Raw genomic sequence first — 21,898 nt, 5'->3', positions numbered from 1 at the left:
GGTTCCTAATGACTTGCGCCAGGCTATTCGTCTGGTGGTTGGGGATTGGGGGCACCACATATTTTTGGCAGGATTGTTTGTGGGGGTGATCAGAGGCTTAGAGATGAATTCCCTAACCTTTATGAGGCAGCAAGAGAAAAAATCTCACAAGTCCAGCAGGTCTAGTTGGAATCGAAGGGGACTTGAGATATAGTGTTGTGCAGGGATCAGACGGATCTGCTATTTCAACAGTGGTCTACCCTTACGAGGGAACTATCGGCCCTCGCATTCATGCAGCATGAAGATGATGTCAAGTGTGTGTTAACCAATGATAGATGTTTCACAACCTCCACATTATATAGGGCGTTGAGTTGTTATTTGATGCAGTGGCTCCCATTTTGGGGCGTTAAGGGGTGAGGGCTCCTATTTTGGGGCTCTCTCACGGGTTGGCAAGTTTTGCTCGGAAAGGTTAACACAAAAATCAAATTGAAACTGAGGTTACAGCTAGCTAGTAGAGTAGATGTGCTCCCTGTCGGTGCAACGAAGAATCACTCTTCCACCTTTTCTGGGATTATGACTACATGCACATCATGCTGGATCATGAGTGAGGGAACCTTGATCTTGACTGGAACAGCTTTGTCTTCTCCAGAGAGGTGCTGATCGCAGTGCATCTAAACCCCAAAGGTAAACGCTGAAAATTTATTTGGAGAGTTTGGTCTCTAACAGAGTGGAAGCTCCTTTAAAATGAGAGAAACAATTGTATATTCAGGGGTCGGAAACAGGGCTGCTATCCTTGAGATGATACGATGGAGGTGACGGAAAGAGCTCGAAAGAAGTGGTCTCGCTACTCAGTGAAGTGGATAGGAAGATGCAGAGCAGTCTGCTATTGAGTGAAAACACCACTGTCTACTGCTATTTTATTCTTGTTGCTCTACTCTGATCTGATTTTTCGGGTCACTGTTTTTCTGTACACGGGTGAAGCCTATTTGCTGAGGCTGGAGAAGGTTTTGACGGTTGGTGGACCAGTGAGGATGACAAGGCTGTTTCAACCTGCTGCTGCCAATATCTGTTTTCTGTTTTTCATCTTCGCCTCTTACATCTGTATTTTCTTTTTTCTGTTCTCTGAATTTTGGTGACGGATTGTCAATGGTTCCCACCTACTGTTACTGTTTCCTTTATTAATGTTATCACTCTCAAAAAAAGAGCTGGTATAGGCTTATAGGCACAAATCTTGTCATCAGGATTTTCTATCAGAAAAAGACTTGCGATAATTATAAAAAATCAGAAACATTTTTGAAAAAAAATTAATATTGCATTATTGATGAAATAATATCAGTATAGTAACGTGATATTTTCAAAGCAAGTTCTCATTTTTTTGGGGCTGTATCAGTCTTTGAAAATCTCGTGATAAAAATGGTGGGATTGAAGAAAAAAAGGTGATATACTATGGTATAGCCAACTGTGGGACATTGTCCAAATTGGTTAGTCCATCGGTATAATCTGCTTAGACCTCAGATTTCTGTACGATCTTGTGCTTGATTATATGGATAATAGTCTGAAGCTGGTCCTGTGGAAATGCAAGCCTCCATGTAAATGTTACAGATTACATAAGACATACGAGGGAGGGCCTTAATCTCAGGACTTGCAAACCTTATGGTTGGAATATTGGGGATGCACATGTTAAAGATCGCTATTTCTGCAAGATAAAGGAGAGGGCCTTAATCTCAGGAAGAAAAGGGCTGGATAGATTTGCTTTCAAGTCCAGAACAGGCTTGTCGTGCCAGAACTATTCATTCATACCCGAGGTTCCAATATGAAACAGGTTTCAAAATATGGTTAAATGTATATTAGTATCCAGGAATAACAAAAGCAACTGTACTCACTGTTGCTGTTTCTGTTTGCTGCATTTTAAAGTTGATCAGTGCTGGAAACCTATAGGCGAAGCGCTTAGGCCCATCTGTTCCACAAAAAAATAGCCCATTTTTGTATGAAAATGAATTTTCCCTTGTCAAATGAAACACCATCATCACCAGGCGGTTTATACAAAAAGGAGGTTTCTGCACAAAAATGCAGTTGCATCTCTCGGCTGGAAAGCATTTTAGCATAATCTTTTTGGTCTTCACACGAAATCTAGGAGTGAAATATATGGCCCTTAGTTGTGTGATCTCTGACAGGAATCTTTTTTGTCATCATATATCTTCCCATATCAATCCTTACCATGAGCACAAAACATTCATTGGGTGAACAAGGGCTGGTCATCATTTACCTTTTAGAAGTACCTAAAACAAGCAGGACAGACCCAATGGTATAGTTGTATAACTGGTAGGGGTCGGTCTAATCCCAGCTGGGCTTTGGAAAAAAAAACATTGGAATCTAACCTGCAGGATTCAAGCCCAATAACCCTTGGGTTACAATAGAGCGACCAACTATCCGGTTATCTCATTTGACACCAACCCCCGGGATATGAGCTTCTTTGTGGTCTGGACTAACATTAGGCTGATAGACTATTCTTTCTTTTATTGTCTAAACACTGGTGCCAAAATCATTGCAGTTTAAAATATGAGCATCACCGCAGATTCAAATATGGTGTCAGTGAATTTTCTTACAAATGTGAGCATCACAGAAGCTTCAAAATTGAATTTTATATCCACTGAGAATGATTAAACCAATGTTATGTGTCGTAAGATACGCTAAATCATTACTATGGGTATTTCGATACAATACATACCCGCATCGTACAATACGCCCATGTATCTTGCGATACACTATGATAAGAGGCATAAGACACACTATAAATGTAGTTTAAATGCACTTATTTTAATTTTTTTTCCGAAAACTTACAAGGCAACTTGGGGCTAGTTCATATTCACCCTAAAGAGCTTAAGAGTGATCTAGGAGATTTGTTTTCAATAAAAAAAAGATGATGATGATTAACATTATCCAATTCATTTTTGCTTGAAATTTAAAAAAAAAATAGTTATGTAAAAAAATTTAGCATTAACAAAACATATTTTTTTGTTTATGTAAACACACATTATTATGAATCTTGTGACTTATTAAATTAGATTTGTTATTTAATATGCAAATTATTTCATAGTTTGTATTTTTTTTTGTGAGATTTATTCATAGCATATTATCTTGATTATTTAATGTTCAATGTCTTATGCATGGCATTCATAGCCATAAATGTTTTGATGTAATATTCTTAGTTTTATCTTATGAAATTCATCATTATTTGATGATGTCTTATGCAGCATAAAGGCTTGACATGTGATTTTGTGGTTGTATATTGTAAAATTCATCCTTTTTTCATGCATTGTGATTTTTTTAGAATTTTTTCAAGTTTTTTTTTTTTTGCTTTTTCTTGATTTTTTAAAAAATTTGAAAAAAAAATTAATAAAATTTTACAATGTTTTAAGATACGATAAGTATCTAATTTTGAGCCCGACCAATACGGATTACCATACCATAATTACAACCTTGGATTAAACATATTAACATGGTAAAGAAATCATGTTGAGCACAATTGTCAGTTTAGGTGGTTGGATCAGTGCAAACAAGAGTGTGCACCAGCATATGTCAACATGGTTCAATATATTTTCTCATATAGGGCGTCTATTCTGGTACCAAATTACCATAACGTATGATGGTAACTCCAAAAACTAAAAAGTAATCACTGGATCGTGTTTAGCATTATTTGCTTGATGTTTTCATGTGTTACATTTTAGGAGGGTTAGGTAGAATATAAACACACAAGTACTTTGGTTTAGGTCAAGCCCAAATTTACCAGAAGCACCATAAAGAGTGGGGAAGCGTGCTTCCCTGAAATGCGTTTCTGAAGCATCGCGCTTCCCCTTTTTTTACATTTTTTTGTATTTTTTTCTAGTTTTTCACTTCCCTTTCGCTTCGGGTTCGCTTTTGAAACGATTCCGTGTTCGCTTCTAAGTTGTCCCACGCTTTCCTCTTCTTAAATTTTTGGAAGTGCCTCGTTTACCGCTTTCGCTTCCGGAATCGCTTCCCACTCCCGCTTCCTCGAGTGGCAATTCTAGTCAAGCCTATATAATCAAACCACATTCTCCTGTCGGCCATTTCATCACCTTTTGATTACAGAAAATTTATATTTATCAGGGCACTTGTAAGCTATGTAGTCAAAGGAGCCGATTAGGCGCCTAGTAGGGCTAGTCATCAGAAAAACTAAGAATCAATATAATTCCTAGTTTACCCCAATAGGGGCACCAACTTTCAAGACTAAGCACCTAGTGGGCGCTTAAACTGCCCTCGTTTAGGTGAAAGGCCAGTTACATTTATTGTTTTTTTTTCATTTTACGATAAAAGGGCAGGTTATAAACTCTCTCTCTCTCTCTCTCTCCATGTCTGGCTTTGTTTAATCAATTGTTATTATTTGGGCTGATTTAGTAATATAGCAGGATTATTATGCTTGATGATAGCGATATCTTAAGCATTTGCTGATTAATTTTATTTTAAGAATTCAGATTATGTCTAAATTGCATAGCTTTTGTTGATATTGGCAATTGTTGATTTTTTTTAAAGGCAAACTCGTATTAGACAGACCCCTACCAGTTATACAACTATACCATTGGGTTTTCGACCTGCAACATCCCAACACAAGATGACATGCACTAGCTGCACCTACAAGACAAGTGGAGCCCCCATTGGTAATTGTTGGATTATTTATTCAATTCTTCTTAATTTTTGGGCAGGTTTTGTAATATAACAGGTTTACTATGCTTCACGATAGTGGTATTTTGTATTTTGTGCATGTTAGTCTTAATAATATTTGAACAGGTTTTGTAATATAACATGTTTACTATGCTTAACTATAGCAATATCTTATGCTTCATGCATTTGTTGTTAATTAATTTGATGTTGGATACATGTTTGCTATTAGTTTTAGCATTTTATTTTAATAATTTAAATTAATTTTAAATTATTTGGCACTTGTTGATATTAGTAATTGTTTGCTTTGTTTATTCAATTATTTTTAATATTTGGGCAGGTTTTGTAAAGTTACATTGCTTATTGTTGATTGATTTTATATAGCATACATGTTTGTTACTAATTTTAGCAGTTCATTTCATATTTTTTATATTTTTATATTTTTATAATTTTTTAATTAAGGTACCGACTACTCCGCCTAGTCTTTTTAGAGGTCCACCGACTTGGCACAGCCTATCGCTTTTGACTATATAGTCTGTAAGTAAATCTGATATGCAAATGAATCAAGTTATTCAGAATATGAATTACTTTCTTATGTTTGTTCCCGTGATATGAGACAACACTATTTAATGTCATGTTTGTCTGAAATTATGGAATATTAGATTCAATTAATTCTAATCCTTCCATAAATTTGATTTACTTTTAAATCCTATCCCACATATGTTGGGACCCAGTTTCATTTTTTATAACTTAAGACTACATTACTGGTAAATAAAACCCAGTATATGCCTGGCACAAATTGGTGGCAAGGAAAACTTTCATAAGAATTGAAGTCACATGAAGGTGCGACGTGAAATCCCATGAAAATCTTTAATTGGGGATTTATCTTGACATGACAAGAAAACAGATCCTATGTTTAACGTGCAGTTTATTTATTTACTTCTAATTACTTATGATTTTCAGTAGAGATTCGATCTTATACTCAGTATATAGAACTGCATACATGATACATACTCTAATGGTTTCTCGTGATGGTGATACTAGAAACTGGCGGTCTCCAGGGCGTTGCCCTGTATACCAATACCTAGCATTGCTATAGTAAGAAACACTGACTAATGTGCTTTTATGTGAATTTCCTTCCGAACTACCAGATGAGACAATTTTAGATATATTTGAGCAAAAGAAAAATACCTTCTTTTTTAACAGCACCGTTTCAACGTTTAATTGATTGGGAACAGGTAGAGTGTATCACAGATGTGATATACTCAAAATATAGACAAACAATTTCCTTTGACTTAGTTTTTTCAAGCCTGTAGAAATGTATCTTACAAACCCAAACAGCAGATGATGTCTACCAATATACCCTGGAGTGTGAAATCAGTTTAAACCTCTTTTTGAGGGTTCTACGGTAAAGATTTCATGATGACATTGGAGTTCAAAAAGTTAGGTCCAATCTTTGATCCCAAAGTGTTTTGTCCCCTGCCCGTTTTGCTCAAGCAGCAGCAAGTAGAATGTGGACTTGATATTGGGAACTCTAATTGCTCACCTGAGGGCATCGTTTTCCCAAAAAGATCACTTTTATAAAGGTTCCATGCAGGTCAGATATGGGTCAGTAATTCTAGGCCTGCATCTGAGCACATCTATATTAGGTTGTAAGGTGTGAAACCATTCCGGATTCATGTCAGAACCAAATTGGATCCAGATATGGACGGATCTGGATTAGATCTGACTTAAAATAAGGCTCTAATGAAGTGATAAAGCTGCAAAATTTATTGACTTGATGCTAGATTTAGCAATCAAAGCAAATTAAAAACAAACAATGAGCACTAACAACTGGATAATTAAAATAAGCAATCCACACCAACGACTCCAAGCTTCATCAATCCAAGTTTGCAAAGATGGTATACCACGCCAAGATAGAGAAGACAAATAATTTCTTCAAACTTTATTATTGCTGTAATAGAGAACCCAATAAGCAATAAACTCAAAAACAAACAATTCATGACAAGTTTTAGAATGTGGGTACAGAGAATATCCAAGATCACATCATAAGGGCAACATAGCCGAGTTTCTTGGGTGGGCACAATGTTAATTTTTGCTAATAATTTCATGAATTTTGCATATGTGGGGTTGTTGGTCAATATACTTGAACACTGCTGGCAGAGGAGATGCAGGGGCTGGGGCTGGGGCAGGAGTAGGTGAAAGATTACAATACTCTACAATAATAGGGAGATGTGATGACAATGTGGAATCCAAGCATGAGGTGAAACTTTTATGTATAACCAAGGGATTGGAACTTCCTCTCACCTCAATGTCAGATGCATAGTTCTCAACAGGCATTATTCTCACAATCTGGTCCATTATAGTCGAATACGCAGGATAAGAACACAATAAGTTGACAAGCGCCACGTGAGATGAAGCCTGTTGTCATAAAGATATGATAGGAACCCATATGTATAACCGAAGACCAGCACATACTTGGAGGCAATAAAAATAAACAGAGAGTTCAAATAAAAAAACAAAAAAAAAACATGTAGGCATAACAATAACGAGTTAAACTTTAGTATTCATAAATACCATGAGTTCGAAATTCAATAGTTGACAAGATTATTAACTTTACAAAGGCAATAAAAATAAACAGAGAGTTCAAATAAAAAAACAAAAAAAACATGTAGGCATAACAATAACGAGTTAAACTTTAGTATTCATAAATACTATGAGTTTGAAATTCAATAGTTGACAAGATTATTAACTTTACAAAATAAAGTACTTGAATGGATGCACTAGACCATAAACCTCAAATTCCCTACACCCTAGCACCATACAGCCCTAAAAGGCAAAAATTCTAAAACCTGAACCCAACACAACAAACCTTAAAACCCTAAAATCGCTACCCAAAACCCAACACCGCACACACTAAACCCCTAGATACTAAATCCAAAACACTAAATCTTACATCCTAAACCATAAACACTAGACTCTAAAAGTTCAACCCTAAACTTTAAAACATAAAACCCTAAACCCCGAACCACATACCTGAAACCCTAAGACCCTAAACTTTAAAACTTTGAACCCTAAACCTCAAACCTTAATACTATAAAACCCAACTCTCAATCTCTAAAGTCAAACACCTAGAACCGAAAAACCTAAACCTCAAGCTCTAAAACCCAAACCCCAAACCCTAATACCAAACACTAAACTCCAAACCCCCTCATCAATATCTCTGAACCCGAGAACCCTAAACCATGTGCCTTAAACCATAAGGCCCAATACCAAAAGACCTTGCCCCTGGAACCCTAATTGCTGAACCCTCAATGCTAAACTAAATCGTAATCCCAAACCCTTACTCTCTAAACCCAGACAATTTGGAGGCCACTACATAAAGTTATTGTTGTAGACACTATTGGTAAGTATTGCTATATAAATAATGTCAACAAAAAGAATGTCATAGTAGATTTAAACAATAAAAATAAATAATAAGCACCGTTGTGACTCAGAGCATGCACTTTCTCTAGCACTTATATTTGAAAAATCCCATAAGCATGAACAAAGCAGAATTAACATGTATTTATATGTCATGTATACAGGAAATTGAGATCCTTAAAGGACAGACTGATTATCCACTATGTGTGTTGCAACTGAGCCCCCTTAGGCGCCTGCTGCCATGTGTAACAATATGACATTCTTTTCCAAAACCCTCACTTGTATTCTTCTTAATTGAACAGAGAAATAACTGTGTTCATTCTAGTGCCCACTAGAAGGCAGCCACCTTTTCTCCTACTACTGTATCAAGGTTGTATGCTTGCAGTTTTCAAATGCCAACCAAAAAAGATTCAAGCTCTCTACAAACCAGTCATATTTAACAAATGACACAGCAACTTCAAAGACATGCAACAAATCAACAATGCAAAAGAATTTTCATAAATAAAAAGGAACATACCTAAGCTTTGTCTTATGTCAGTCCTTCACTGCCCAATTTTTTCTGGATGTTTTTATCGTACATTGCCAGAGTTAGGGAGCTTGCTGCATGGGTAATGAAACAACATTCTTTCGCAAACTCATCATTTATATTTGTTAATACAAAGGAAAAGAACTAGTTATCATGCACATGCCCAATAAAAAACAACCGTCTGCTTTCATCAGTGTAACCAAATTTTATATTTTCACTTCCAAAATGCAGAGAGAAAATATATACACATTGCCTAGAAATTCATCAAATTTGATGATTATTCAGCAACTTGAAAAGACTAGACACAAACTCACGATGCAACAGAATTTTCATCAGCAAAAAAAAAATGATACAACATGAGATATAATCTTATATTTCTACCTGAGTGAAAACTGGATGCCTTTGTCTTATGTTGACAGAAGCAGGTCTGATTGTCTCATCCCCACTGTTAGCATCTCTGCAAGAGGCTGAACCAAATTAGGAGTGATAGAACCATAAGAGTTGGTCATCTTCCTTGGTTATCAATTCTGATATGTAGAGAATAATTGAATCAGAAATTCATAGTTACATAATAAGCTGTTGGTTTTCCCATCCCTTAACAACAACTTAATTACATCTTCAACACAATGAAAAATGTTATCTACAGGGATTCTGGTTTCATGGAAATCTCATCATCTGAAGTGAAGACTGAACTTCAGCTGTTGTTCCTCCAGAATGAAAGTCCAGGCAACTGGGAGAGAGAAGATTTTCTCAACGGAGCACTTTTTCTTGGTGATGAGGCTTCTGGGACAGCTTCAGTATCCCGCCAGAATTTCAAAACATGAAGTCTCTCTTCCTCTGTTGACCTCTGAACCACAATCCGAGAAGCATATCCTTTGTCCCTCATCATGCGGCAGATCTGTGATGGATTGTTTGCACTAAGTGTCACCATATAGAACCAACCCCTTGATGAAAGAAGCTCATCAATAACTGGAAGGAATCGGTCGATTACAGTTCGCCCATTTTCACCACCAGCCCATGCAGCTGTTAGCCCTTCACTGCCCACTTCGTCTTCTGGAGTGGGGACGTAAGGGGGATTCACCACAATCACATCGACTGATCTCGCTAGTCTCCTACTCAGCCCACAAGCTATGTCAGTTGAAACGACCTCAGCATGAACCCCATGAGCTTCTAATGTCTCCATAGTTACACGAGTGGCATCTTCATTCATGTCAGTCGCAAAATAATGGGTCCCACATGCCTCCTGCCCAAGCATCAGTGCCAAAGACGTAATCACATAACCACTCCCACAACCCAACTCCAAGCAGAGCATAGGTCTAAGTTCTAACAAATTGGATCGATCGGCAAGGAGTGCATCAACCAGTGCAAATGAATCATCACATGGTTCATAAACGTCTGGATGCCGACCGACTAAGTGGATTCGGGCAGTTCTGTGGAAACTTTTGCGTGGAGTCTGTGGAAAACAAAATCAGTATGATAAGAATCATAAGACTCTGCAACCAATCAGCCAAAAATAAGCATAAAGCCATAGATTCATGATGTTTCTCAACATGTTCTGGTTAGTAGAAGATGTGGTCTTGTACCAGCTAGTTAGAAAGATGGCATCAACAAGAATCACTGATACCCAGCAACAACAGCATAAATTGGAACCAGCCACAAGCTTTAGAAGTCCAAATGAGGTAAGATATTATGGTAAATGAAATAGCACAAATTTCCTGCCCAAGGTTTGCTGACCAAGAAGCAATAAATCAAACAATAGCCCATTACTCTTTCCCCTTAGTATTTTTTACTTTATGAAGAGCACGATACTCACTGTTTCAACTTCTACACTGTGTGCCATGCCGATTTGAATTCTCTGAAAAAAAGGGGAACAATTAGAAGTAGACCAATATGTTGCACATGGTAACAGCACAACAGGGGCAACAAATAGTGTCTGAAAACAAGCTGTGGTGCATATATCTTGCAGAATCCGCAGTGGTAAAGCCATGAAAACACACAAACACACACACACACATCATGTTCATATGATTCCATCATGTTCATACCAATTTTCAAATATGAAATTAATAATACAATAAAATCTTAAGAATGTGTTTAGATGCAAATACAGACGTTACTTTTCTGGTTTTGAATCCTTTTCTGCTTTCAGGAACCTTAGTTTCATTAATTTCAGAAAATTTGTGGTGGTTGGATGCACCTCAAAATAGGGAACTCCCTACCCCCCTTGCATTTGTGAGAAGTTTCCTTCAGCCATAAACCTTACTATTATATGATATCGAGGACCTTTTACCAGCAACATATCAAACCCAGTGCATGAATGTGGGTGCATTTGTGAGAAGTTTGCATATGGCAGTGCTCAGGCATGTGGGTGCATTTCTGAGAAGTTTGTGTACTGCTGCAGCCATAAACCTTACTATTTCCTGATATCGAGGGCCTTTTACCAACATGTCAATCCCAGTCCGTGCATCTAGGTGCATTTGTGAGAAGTTTGTGTATGGCTTCAGCCACAAACCTGCTATTTTCTGATATCGAGGACCTTTTTCCAACAACATATCAAACCTAGGGGTGTACTTGAATCGGGCATACGACCCAACTTGATGTCCTGAACAGATTATACCCAACCCAAACCGATAATGGTGGACCAGTGGGTTTGGGTCAGGTCCAACATATAGACCCGTAAAATGAGTCAGGTCTTGGGTATTGTAAATGAAGACCTGAACGTGAATGGACCCAACCCGATTATGTACCCAGACCCAAATGGTTCTCCATATTTTAAAAGCGAACCAACCCGAACCCGCTTTGTACCTGAACCAAACCATACCCGAACCCGCTTCATGCCCTACGTTTTTTTGAAAGTTTCTAATCAGTAAATATAACTTCAATTAAACATTTAAAGATGTTGACAACTTACAATTAATATGCATTGCATTTCAGTAATCTAAATCAAGATTGTAAAATGTGTATCATAACTCGTATCAGCCAGCCCAAAATAAAATATGCATCGTAAAAATCATATTTTAATTAAAATCCCAAAAATTCTGAACATATAGGAAAATATATGAAAAAGTCATAATGCTTTCTTCTTCTTCTTAATGATATGAAAAAAACTTCAACTCTACCACTTCAACAGTCTTGGTTGACTTGATCAGGTTTTTGTTGTGTCAAGACACGTCAGCTTTGGCATACGATAATGTTAAATCTGTAGAAGACAATTAAGGTTATATAACTTGTAGATTAGACACAAGATTAAATCCCAAGGATCACTACAGATGTACGCTAGAGCAACCCTGAGTCTCTAATGATTTAGAGCAAAGTTTGATCAAAAGCCACTAGTTATGTGGGTTATTATAAACCATATCATGTTTTCCAAACTGAGTCAAATGTTTTGTTTGGTTGAACAAATGAAAACAACAGTGATCATAACAATCCCTGGAGATTGAAACCTCCAGTGCCAATCAATTAGGGATGGTGTCAATAGATTATGTCTGCTCTAAAATCCAACTAAGTGATTAACTATTCATCTGGATGTGGTAAGCTCTTCCATACCAGTTAGCCAAAGAGGGTGCAGATCTTGTTTTTCCCTTTCACATACTCATCCTATAGAGAAAATCCAAGTTCAGTTACCATCCAAAAAACAACTAACTCAAAACTGCATCCTATAAACCGAAATAGCTAAAGGATTTTCCTATCATATTTGAATCCAATAACAAATCCAACTATGTCACATAAATATAAGCAGGAGTCAGTATGGCCATATCCAGCCCAAATCCTACCGCTCCCGCACTTACATCTGATGATAAATTCAAAATTGCACGTGAGACAGAGTCTCAATTTTAGCTTTAAGGGCATCCGTTAAGTCCTTCATCTATTCATACAGAAGAACAATTGCCGAAACCAAGTGGAAATGACATGTGAATAGATCAGAGTCTTAATTGGATTCACGTAGCACAAACTAATCGGTTATGAATTAACATATGCTGATTTCTACCAACACTAAAATTGGAAGTCCTTTCTTAAGTATCGTACAGCTGAATCTTCATCCTATGGAAATCTAAGGCTCCAATTCATTTTTGAGAAGCCCACCTAGATCCAACCAAGAGCACATACTAGGGCTACACACATATACATCAATCAAATTTTCAACATGAAATGATCATCAACAAGTGGTTTCAAGCATCAGACCGCAATTATTTCAGTCTGCCAATCAAATTTCAAACACGTTTTGAACAGATTGAGATCCAAAGCCAGACTGATCTACACAAACCAGGGCTAATATGAAGGTCTCATCAGAAGAAGTCCCTCAAGTTGAGACTACTTGTTTTATAATAGAAAAAAAAAGGATGAAGTAAAACAGTTTTCTTCTTAATTCCTTTGAATTCGAGATGATCACAAAACCCTAAAGATAGACGAGTTGACCCGAAGTGCCAAGGTGTTCGAATGTCAACCAACGTGATGCATCGCGATGCATCAGGAAAGCAAAATTAAATCAAACATAAGATGGCGAGGAAAATAGCAATCAAGCATAGTGATATCTGAACACAAACACGACAAAGCAAGAGATTCACAATGAGATTCAGAGTACAACAAAAAGAAGTTACGTCCAATTTCACCGGAGGCCCAACAGCAGAATGCCTTCAATAGGGCATCCATGGACACCATAACTGACGGTTGTACAGTTGATGATTTCCCATCATCCACATAAGCTGAGGAATCTAATCTACATCACTCTTGAAGTTTTTTTATAGATTTACTACAGAACTAGACAAAAAAACTTGAAGACAAAAAAAATGGCAAGATAAAGAAATGGCAACAAAGAAGACCCAGGTTACAAGAAAGAAAACATAACTAGAAATCAAATTGGCATGCACTTCCACTGGAACCATAATCAAGGAAATAGGAATTCCCCAACAGAGAAAATAAGCAACACAATCACTAACATAAAATTGTGCCATGTTTCAATCAGTAACTTCTAAACTTCATCAGAACTGCAAGTAAAAACATCCATTGGGTAGATTTTCATTTCCCTATAAAAGATGACCAATTCATTAGCTGCTGAAAAAACAGGTTTTCACTTTTTAGTTATTACATCGGTCTGCCCAATTAGCATATATTGGCAAAAACATGTTTTAGTTTTCTTTCATCACATTCAACTGCTTGTGTGTTTTCACGTTTGATCCTTAATCAAATGACGACAATGCTTTCAATACAGGAACAGAAAGGTGATATAGATGTGAATGATTTTCGTTTTGGTTGGATACCAAATCCAAGTCTCTTGTGTTAGATTCTCTAAATAAAACTGTATCCATAATCGATCTCAGATTTGGTTGTAGCACTTTTACATCTGAATCTGAATCCTAATGAGTCTGAATAGGAATCTGACAAAATCCAACCCGTATAAAGGTAAATACATATCAAAACTAGGGATGCAAATGGTTTGGATCATAAACAGCTAAATACATGTGGATTCAGATCGGAATTGGATCCGGAACAACCAAAATTTGCAAAACCTTCATCCTGGATACGACTCATTTGCATCCTTAAACAAAACAAAGCACATAGAACACAAACAATCCAAACAGCCAAAGAACAGGGAAAACCCTACACATCCACGCTAAAACACAAAAAAGAACAGCTACTTTCCTTAAAACAACACAGACGGAAAAAAACACAGAAAAAATGAGAAATCAGAAACCTTACCTGGGAAATATGATGCCCTCGAGCTCTCTTTGTACCACCCGAAGGAAGACAGGCGGGGGATCTGCAATCACCGGCGGGCAGGCTGGTGGGCCGGAGAGAGAAGGGCGCAGAGAGAGGGGATACACCAGATCGCAAACCACAGAAAATTTTGAGAAATTGGAAACCTAACGGTCTTCGGAGGGAGGCGCAGCCGTGCCGTGCCGTCGTCGGAGGGAGGCGCAGGCGTCGGAGAGAGAGAGAGAGAGAGAGAGACGCGTCGGAGGGAGGGACGGGGGGAGAGGAGCGTGAAAGAGGGATCAGATTAGGTTATTTTCAAAGTATATAAAGGGTTACTCTGACCGTCCGATCATGAAATGATCGAATGGTCCAGATTCGGTGGGAATGTTCGGTATATTTTTTGTTTGTTATCTCAGAAATAACCCAAACCTGCCCACAAGCTGGACAGTCGGTCCAAAAGGACCTTATATAAGGTCCACCCTAACCCCCTTTTCACGAAAAATTATGTGCTTTGAGGTCGAAAAATGGCAATTTTTGCAAGGATGTGACATAAAATAATTATGAAAATTAATAAATATTTGAAGAACGAAGAGGATCATAAAAATAATTTGTGAAGAATTGAAAAATAATTTATTAATTCATCGTAAACTTTCTTAATAAATAGTTGTAATTATTCTATGGAGACTTCATCATCCTTGCAAATATTGTTATTTTTCACATTTTATTTATGTAGACTTTATCATCTTCATAAATATTTGTTATTTTTCTAATATATTTTATGCATACTTTCTCGTAACAATACAATTTTATCATTTTTTATATTGTTTTATGCGAACTTTCTCATTCCGAAAGAATTTGTCATTTTTTTATTCAAATTAAACTTGCTCACATAATCATTCATACATTTATTCAAAATGAACTTGCAAATGCATACATTCATTCATTCCAAAATAACATATTCATATGTTCATTCATTCATTTTCAAGAACTGATCTAAACCTTACAAACAATTAAAGAAATGCAATTCATATGTTATTTCTCAAAGAACCTGAACTCCTTCTCATTCATGTTCATTATCAAAAACTTAGTGCACGTTGTCCCAGTTAAAAGTAATTAAGAGTTGCAACATCAATTAAGTTTAAGGTCATTGTGGATGCGTAAATTCAAGTTTTGTAAGTATGAAAAGTTTTGTTAGTGCTACCTTATCAGCTTCAAAGAAAGTATACGGATTCTAATTAAACCAAATGAAATTGAGATTAAAATTACAAGGACCCTTAGATCCAAATGGGGTCCATATAAGTCATCCCATATGAGGGTCCAATCCATTAGTATTGGATTCAATTAACATTTTAAATTAGACCCAATCCATTTTATTAAATCAAATTCATATTTGATTTGAATGATAAGATTAAGATCCAAATCCAATATCCAAATTCTAAAAGTATTCAAATCGTTTAACTTCTTGTTTAATTTACATACTTTGAATTTTATAATTATTCTTGCAATGTTGTTCGTAACTTGAGATTGAATTTCATAATTAGTCAAAATCAAGAAAGTCAAGAAATTTAAGAATTTCTGAAATCAAAAATTTGCACTCAAGTTATAGATATACATAAAAATTTATCATTTATTTAATTCAATTGTCAAAGAAAAATCTTGGGTTTTACATGTGGCGTTTGGGAGGGCATCTTTTCTTCCTTTTAAGTATCACTCACATGTGATATTAAGTGAATCTGGTCTAGGTTTTCACCTTAACTGGTAGGTGGTGAACCGTTCCATGGGGAGGAAGAACGTGCATGTCCTCATCGTGAACGTTTATATATTGACATCTTTTAATTTTATATAAATAATATTAGATTAGACTATACTGTACAAAATCAAATCATACAAGAATATTCAATATTATATAATAACAATATTAAATTTGATATATATTATGAAGAACCGCTATATATTTTTTAGTTTATTTTCAATTGGAAAAAAGAATACAAAGGCATAAGACAGAGCAATAACATATGTACTTACAATATACTTTCTTTGTGAGCCTAGATGATTTGCCAACACTTTAATAGGTAGATGTTCAACTACATTTATATCAAAAATTCAGTCTAGCCATGAGTCCACCAACCAACATTAAGACATCTTTTACGGTATTTTTCAAACACAACCTGCATAAATTTAAATTCAAATCTTCTCCAATACATGTGTCTATGTTCATGGTTCAATAAGATGTCTTAATGTTGATAATATGCAGGACATAAAAGAAAATTAATGAAACAACAAAATCAAAACATGTTACTGCCTAAACACATATACAAGTCATCAGGAAAATTCATATCCTTAATAACCTGATTTTGCAAAATCTACCAAAAGTTGTAGAGCACTTATATAACCTTCATATTTTTATTGAGGTTGCCCTCACCTGTTACAAATACAACCCAATAAACCGATCTTTAAAATCATGAGTATAAAAAATCCTCTATTGAACCCTATTTTGACAGAGTTATAAACAAGATTCTATAAACTGAAGAATTTTGTTCATATTGAAGAATTTTTTGAGATTTATAGATTTTTTATTTTACAAAACCTTTTTTATACAGTCTTGTATTATCTGTTGCACTTCGCTCAATTTTTTCATAATTTATTTGGAGTGATTCTGCTTAGACTTCTATGTTTTTCAAAAGGCAGGCCAAAACAGTCATTTAACCAAAGCTTAAAATCGGAGCTCTGTTAAGATGAACATTTCTCCATCAAAACTTATCCAAATAGGGAAAACAAGATGGTAAAATTAAGTCATAGACGTGTAGACTGCCCTTGTAGTTCTACTTAACTTTTTTGGATTGATATTCTCAGAGATACAGAATTATTTTTGAAACTAGTCAGAAAAATATAACGGACATCTTAAACAAAAGTTTCTTAGAAAATGTTTTTATTAAAAACTATCATGACCCTACAAAACCTTTAAAACCTCAATATCTTGGTTTCAACCAGATTACATAATGACCAACCTACGGACAACACTAAAAAGAAATTTGTTATGGCTAATATGATTTAATAATTAAACCTTATTTAGATGTGGGGGAGAGAGATTTAGTCATGTTGAAACACTAGTTAATGGAGGAATTTAAGAGGGAGAGAGGGCTATGAAAACCCCTTCTTTCCATAATTTTTCTTCTTCTTTCTCTTTCCTCTTCTTCTTCTTGTTTTCTCAGTTGCCCCACCTCGCTACCCTTTAATTGCGACTATTTGTTGTGAACAAACAATGTTTACTAGTTAGTTTTTATTAATTGTTAGAAAAACAATAGAAACATCATTTTCGGACTCATTGAAAAATATGAGATAGTAAATGGTTTTTTGGCTTTTTCTTTCCTTTATTCCTATCCTCGTTGTGGGTCTTTTGAGTATATTTATGAATCATGCTAGATGCTCCATAATCAAAATATATGATACATTCATGTTATATTCAAATGAGTATATATGCAAATGTAACAAAAGAATAAACAAACGAACATGCAACCTAACACTACTCTTTTATCTCGTTTGTGTTCTGTTGCATAATTTTTTTCTTCCTCATTAACCTATTCTCATCACCAATTGGAATTGTATATAAATAATACATTTACAGTAAGACAATTTGATGCAGAGCATCCTGAAGATCCGAGTTTTAAAGATGAATTGGATCCAAATCCAATTCTCAAGATCCGATCCAGGATGCAATCCATGACAGATCCAATATTTGGGTCCAATTGGATCTCTGTCAACGCAAATTCATGTTGAATATCACATTTCAAATTCTAAGATATTTTGCATTTATCTTCTGAGAGATTATAATTTTGTTTTTTGATTTCATTTTATCATATTAAGAAATCATATTAAATATTTTCTTTAGGTGTCAGATTTTATGGATCCGAATAGTTCTAGTGTCCTGTAAGATCTTTTTGTGGCACTAGAGGGTGTACAGGGTAATTGAGTAGTTTTATTTTTATTTTTTATAATTTTGATGTTGAATCCAATGTAATGTGTATATAAAGATCTGGTTTGAGTATTGGATCTTATAACAAGATCCAATACCACCACCTAGATCCATATTGGTACCCTAAATCTGAACCTTGGTTAATGATATTCAAGCTTTCTTTGACCAGCCACATCAGTCAATCCTCATTGGATGTAATTGAGGTGCCACCCAGCTGGTCCAATCAATTCAAAAGTGTGTTGTGTAATTAGGCCAACTTGAGGTGCAATGAGTGGCAAGGCTTGTTTGAAAAGAGCTCCCTCATTGGCCTCAAGGGAGGCTGCCTCTCACGTGGCCAATGAGGAGTCTTGCTCCTTAAACTCCAGCAGAAAAATGGTGAAAGGCTCTTTGGATAATTTTGGTAAAAAAAAATTGAAATGGTGATGAGAGATGGAAAGAGGTTGTTTGAAGAGTGAACACAGTTTTTGTATTTTGACTGTATCTTCCTAGATACTGATCCAAATTGCAAGATCTTTAACTTGCTGAAAAGATAAGATCATTCTCTATAAGTTTGTTTTTTATCGTTTGGCTTGATTTGGCTTGGTTAAGCTGCTAAAGTCTCGAATAAGTTGCTTGTTGACGACATCAAGGAAGAAGATGATGCAAAACCTTGTGCGGCTATGAGTGTGAGGGTGTTGCTAGTCATGTGATCAAGGTTTGGAAACCTTAGTGTTGGTGTTTGAGATGTTGTAGACGTCAGGCTGATCGTGGTCTACCATTAAAGCCAAGTCTATGTTTGTTTTGTGGCTGCAAAGGAGATAAACAAACTCTACTCTTGTTTTTCTCATGTGCAACATTCTTTTTAATTCTATTGTCTTTGTGTGGTTCTATTACTGTTCTTGATGATTGTAATCTATAAAAAACTTGTTTATGATTGATTGAATGAATGTTCTGAGATTTTTATGTTATTGGACATTCTCAAAGTTTGTTTTATAATCCTGCTCGTTGTGGGTTGCTTACACTTGATTTCTTTCAAGAAACACGTTTTCTTCCTTACTCAGATTGTCCGATACGACTCCAGTAAATCGATCATATCAGACGAGATACTGGTTAGATTCAACAGTTCTTTAGCTTGTTGGAAAGCAAAGACTGAGACCTACAATATTTCTGTTAAAGCCTTTGCATGATTCGTCCACATAAGGCCTCAAAAGTCATTGTTAAGTCTCAGATAGACAGAACCTATCTGTATCTTGTCCTGCATAGAACACTTCTGGATAGTGTTCCGTATTTATTAAATATTTTCTTACTCTACATGAAATCGTGAGTGGTTTGTTTTTTTAGAAAGTTAAGACATGGGTCTATAATTTTTATGTTTATGGGTTTTGTTGAATCATCTTGTAAGTTACTCAAAAAATATAGTTATTTATGAGTCTTCATAACATCGTTATTTAAAATTCCTGTTATAATTTTCTGAATAGGTTTATGTATTTTCTGAATACCCTGATATTTCCTGTGTCATTTATAAATCCGAAACCTGATTTGGTTAGAAAACATCCTATTAGTTCTTATTATTGTTCTGAGTTTTACATGATTCATTCATCTGAATGCCTGAAATCCATGTTAGTTTGACTGCATGATTAGAACTTTAGTTCATATTTTACAATGGATAAAACCTATTGTACCAGAAATTCAAAATTTCATAGAGACCCATAAGAATCTCCAAAAAATCCAAACTTTAGTTCTTTAGAAAGGTCTTAAGTCAAACTCTAAATCTTCTGTTTGGAGTTTTCTGAAACTTCATCGTCAGAGGGTTCAAAATTCCTCTCGAACTCACTACCTGCCGAATCCAGATAGTTTGTCAAAGGTCAGTCTAACTAGTCCAGTCCCGTGTCCGTGAATCGGACAACTCAGGTCTGATTCCTGTGGTTTTAAATTCGTTGGAAATGTGTGTGTGTCACGCAACCTTCTCCTTTGGGCTGCCTTGTTGAAACAAAGCGCTCGGGTCCAAAAAATTCCTTTTTTTAGAGTCTGGTTCAAACCCGTATTCGTGATAATAGCTTATGCGCGTATTGAGATCCATTTGGATCTTGGATCTTGGATCGTGGATTGGTTCTTGTATCGAGTTCATATCATTTAGTATCAAAACCGGTTGTCGGGTTTCTTAATCTGACATGATTGTGGGTCTGGAATTTATGGCAAGTTTGTCAGATTTCTTAATTCGACACAATTTCTAGTGTTGTGGGAGGTCATTTTTTTATGATCCATGTGCCATGTCTGGTCTAACAGGCTATACGAGTCAAAGCAAGTATAGCCCTGAAAATGAAAACCGCGACCTTAGGTCTGAAAATAGAAATTTGTGGTGCCAATTCGAAGATCTGAGTCGTAGAATAAAGGATTTTACCAATGAGTGAAAGAGGCCATCCGACCGAAGTTAGTGTGGTTCTCGAGGAATGCATAAGACATATTATTATGACTTTGATAAAGAATTTGAGTTGAAATGGGATAAGAAAACTCAGAATCTATAAAGTCAACTTCGTGTTGAGCAAATGCGAATTGTAGGGATAAGATCGAAGCTTTGTGAACTGTAATTATAGAAAAAACTTTGTCACAAATCGGATCTGCTTCGATCCATGAGGGCGTATGGGTAGTCCGACTCCATTTGTGGGTCGGACCCACATCAGTATTATTATTCAGGTAGACTGATGAATCCGTCTAGAAGATCCAATTAGGAGTCTCGTACTCCAAATCTGAAGTCCAATTATGCAAATTCTTCGCATAGGGAATAGAGGCAGAGCTCTTATACGCCTGTCTCATTTTTTATTCCCTGACCCAACCCCACCTTATTCAAGCATATTAATGATAGGGTCAGGTTAGAGAAGACCTCGTATATGAGTTGCGAGAATCAAGAGATCTATGTTTTTTATGATTTAGAACCTCAAAAAATCCAAGAAGTCATAGGCGAGGATTTTAAAATTGATTCGGTTAGCGAAAAGGTGTCCCAGGGCGATGAAATTAATCGTACTCATGTCATTTTCACAAAGGATCCTCCTGAGGAGCATTTTCATGAAATTATTGGTGACCCAATATTTGATGAGAAGACTTTTTGTAAAATCTTTGAAGATCCAATATTCAATGAGGTTGATGAGGCAAATGAAGAGGAACCCTCACCTGAAATTGAGGATGTTCCTAAGTGTAAAATTCTTGAAGAACCAGTTTTTGAGAAGTTGTATGAAGAGATGCCCCACATCTCATCATTTTGGGAAATGGAACCTCTAGAAGACCTGCCCTATGTCAGTCTTGACGATCTGGTCTACGAAAAAATTTATGAGCCTATAGAAGATACGATTTTGCCTCGAGATGCGTTTGGCATGATTGTGAACATTGATCCGTCAAGTCTCATTAGTGCAATCATTTTTTAGGCTGATGTCGAAATTGAAAAGACTAATCAAAGTATTAGAAATTTTAAGGAAATGCATGTCAATGAGCACTTAGATATTGAAAATTCTCTTAGTGCACCATTAGAAAATTATGAGCCTCAAGTAAACCCTAAATGTGATTCAGGTAAAGCTGAAATGACAATTGTGCATACCCCTAATTTATGTTGGAAACCTCAGGATTTAGTTGATAATATAGATTTTGTATCCTTA

The 21,898-nt window shown here is 36.0% G+C and overlaps 1 protein-coding gene across 1 annotated transcript; it reads right to left on the bottom strand.

Annotated features, from left to right (window-relative positions):
* Window positions 1-9,119: 9,119 nt before the first annotated feature.
* Window positions 9,120-14,454, bottom strand: LOC149814345 (uncharacterized). Its single transcript, XM_089988329.1, has 3 exons — window positions 14,303-14,454; window positions 10,419-10,460; window positions 9,120-10,058 (listed from the first exon to the last, which is right to left on the bottom strand). Exons 2-3 carry the CDS (start codon window positions 10,443-10,445, stop codon window positions 9,300-9,302), a joined length of 786 nt encoding a protein of 261 aa, XP_089844455.1. The 5' UTR covers window positions 10,446-10,460; window positions 14,303-14,454; the 3' UTR covers window positions 9,120-9,299.
* Window positions 14,455-21,898: the final 7,444 nt, after the last annotated feature.

This window comes from Nuphar pumila, chromosome 15 (assembly GCF_984573655.1).
Source record: "Nuphar pumila chromosome 15, dmNupPumi1.hap1.1, whole genome shotgun sequence".
Classification (NCBI taxonomy): Eukaryota; Viridiplantae; Streptophyta; class Magnoliopsida; order Nymphaeales; family Nymphaeaceae; genus Nuphar; species Nuphar pumila.
This window is presented reverse-complemented; position numbering and strand designations above follow the sequence as displayed.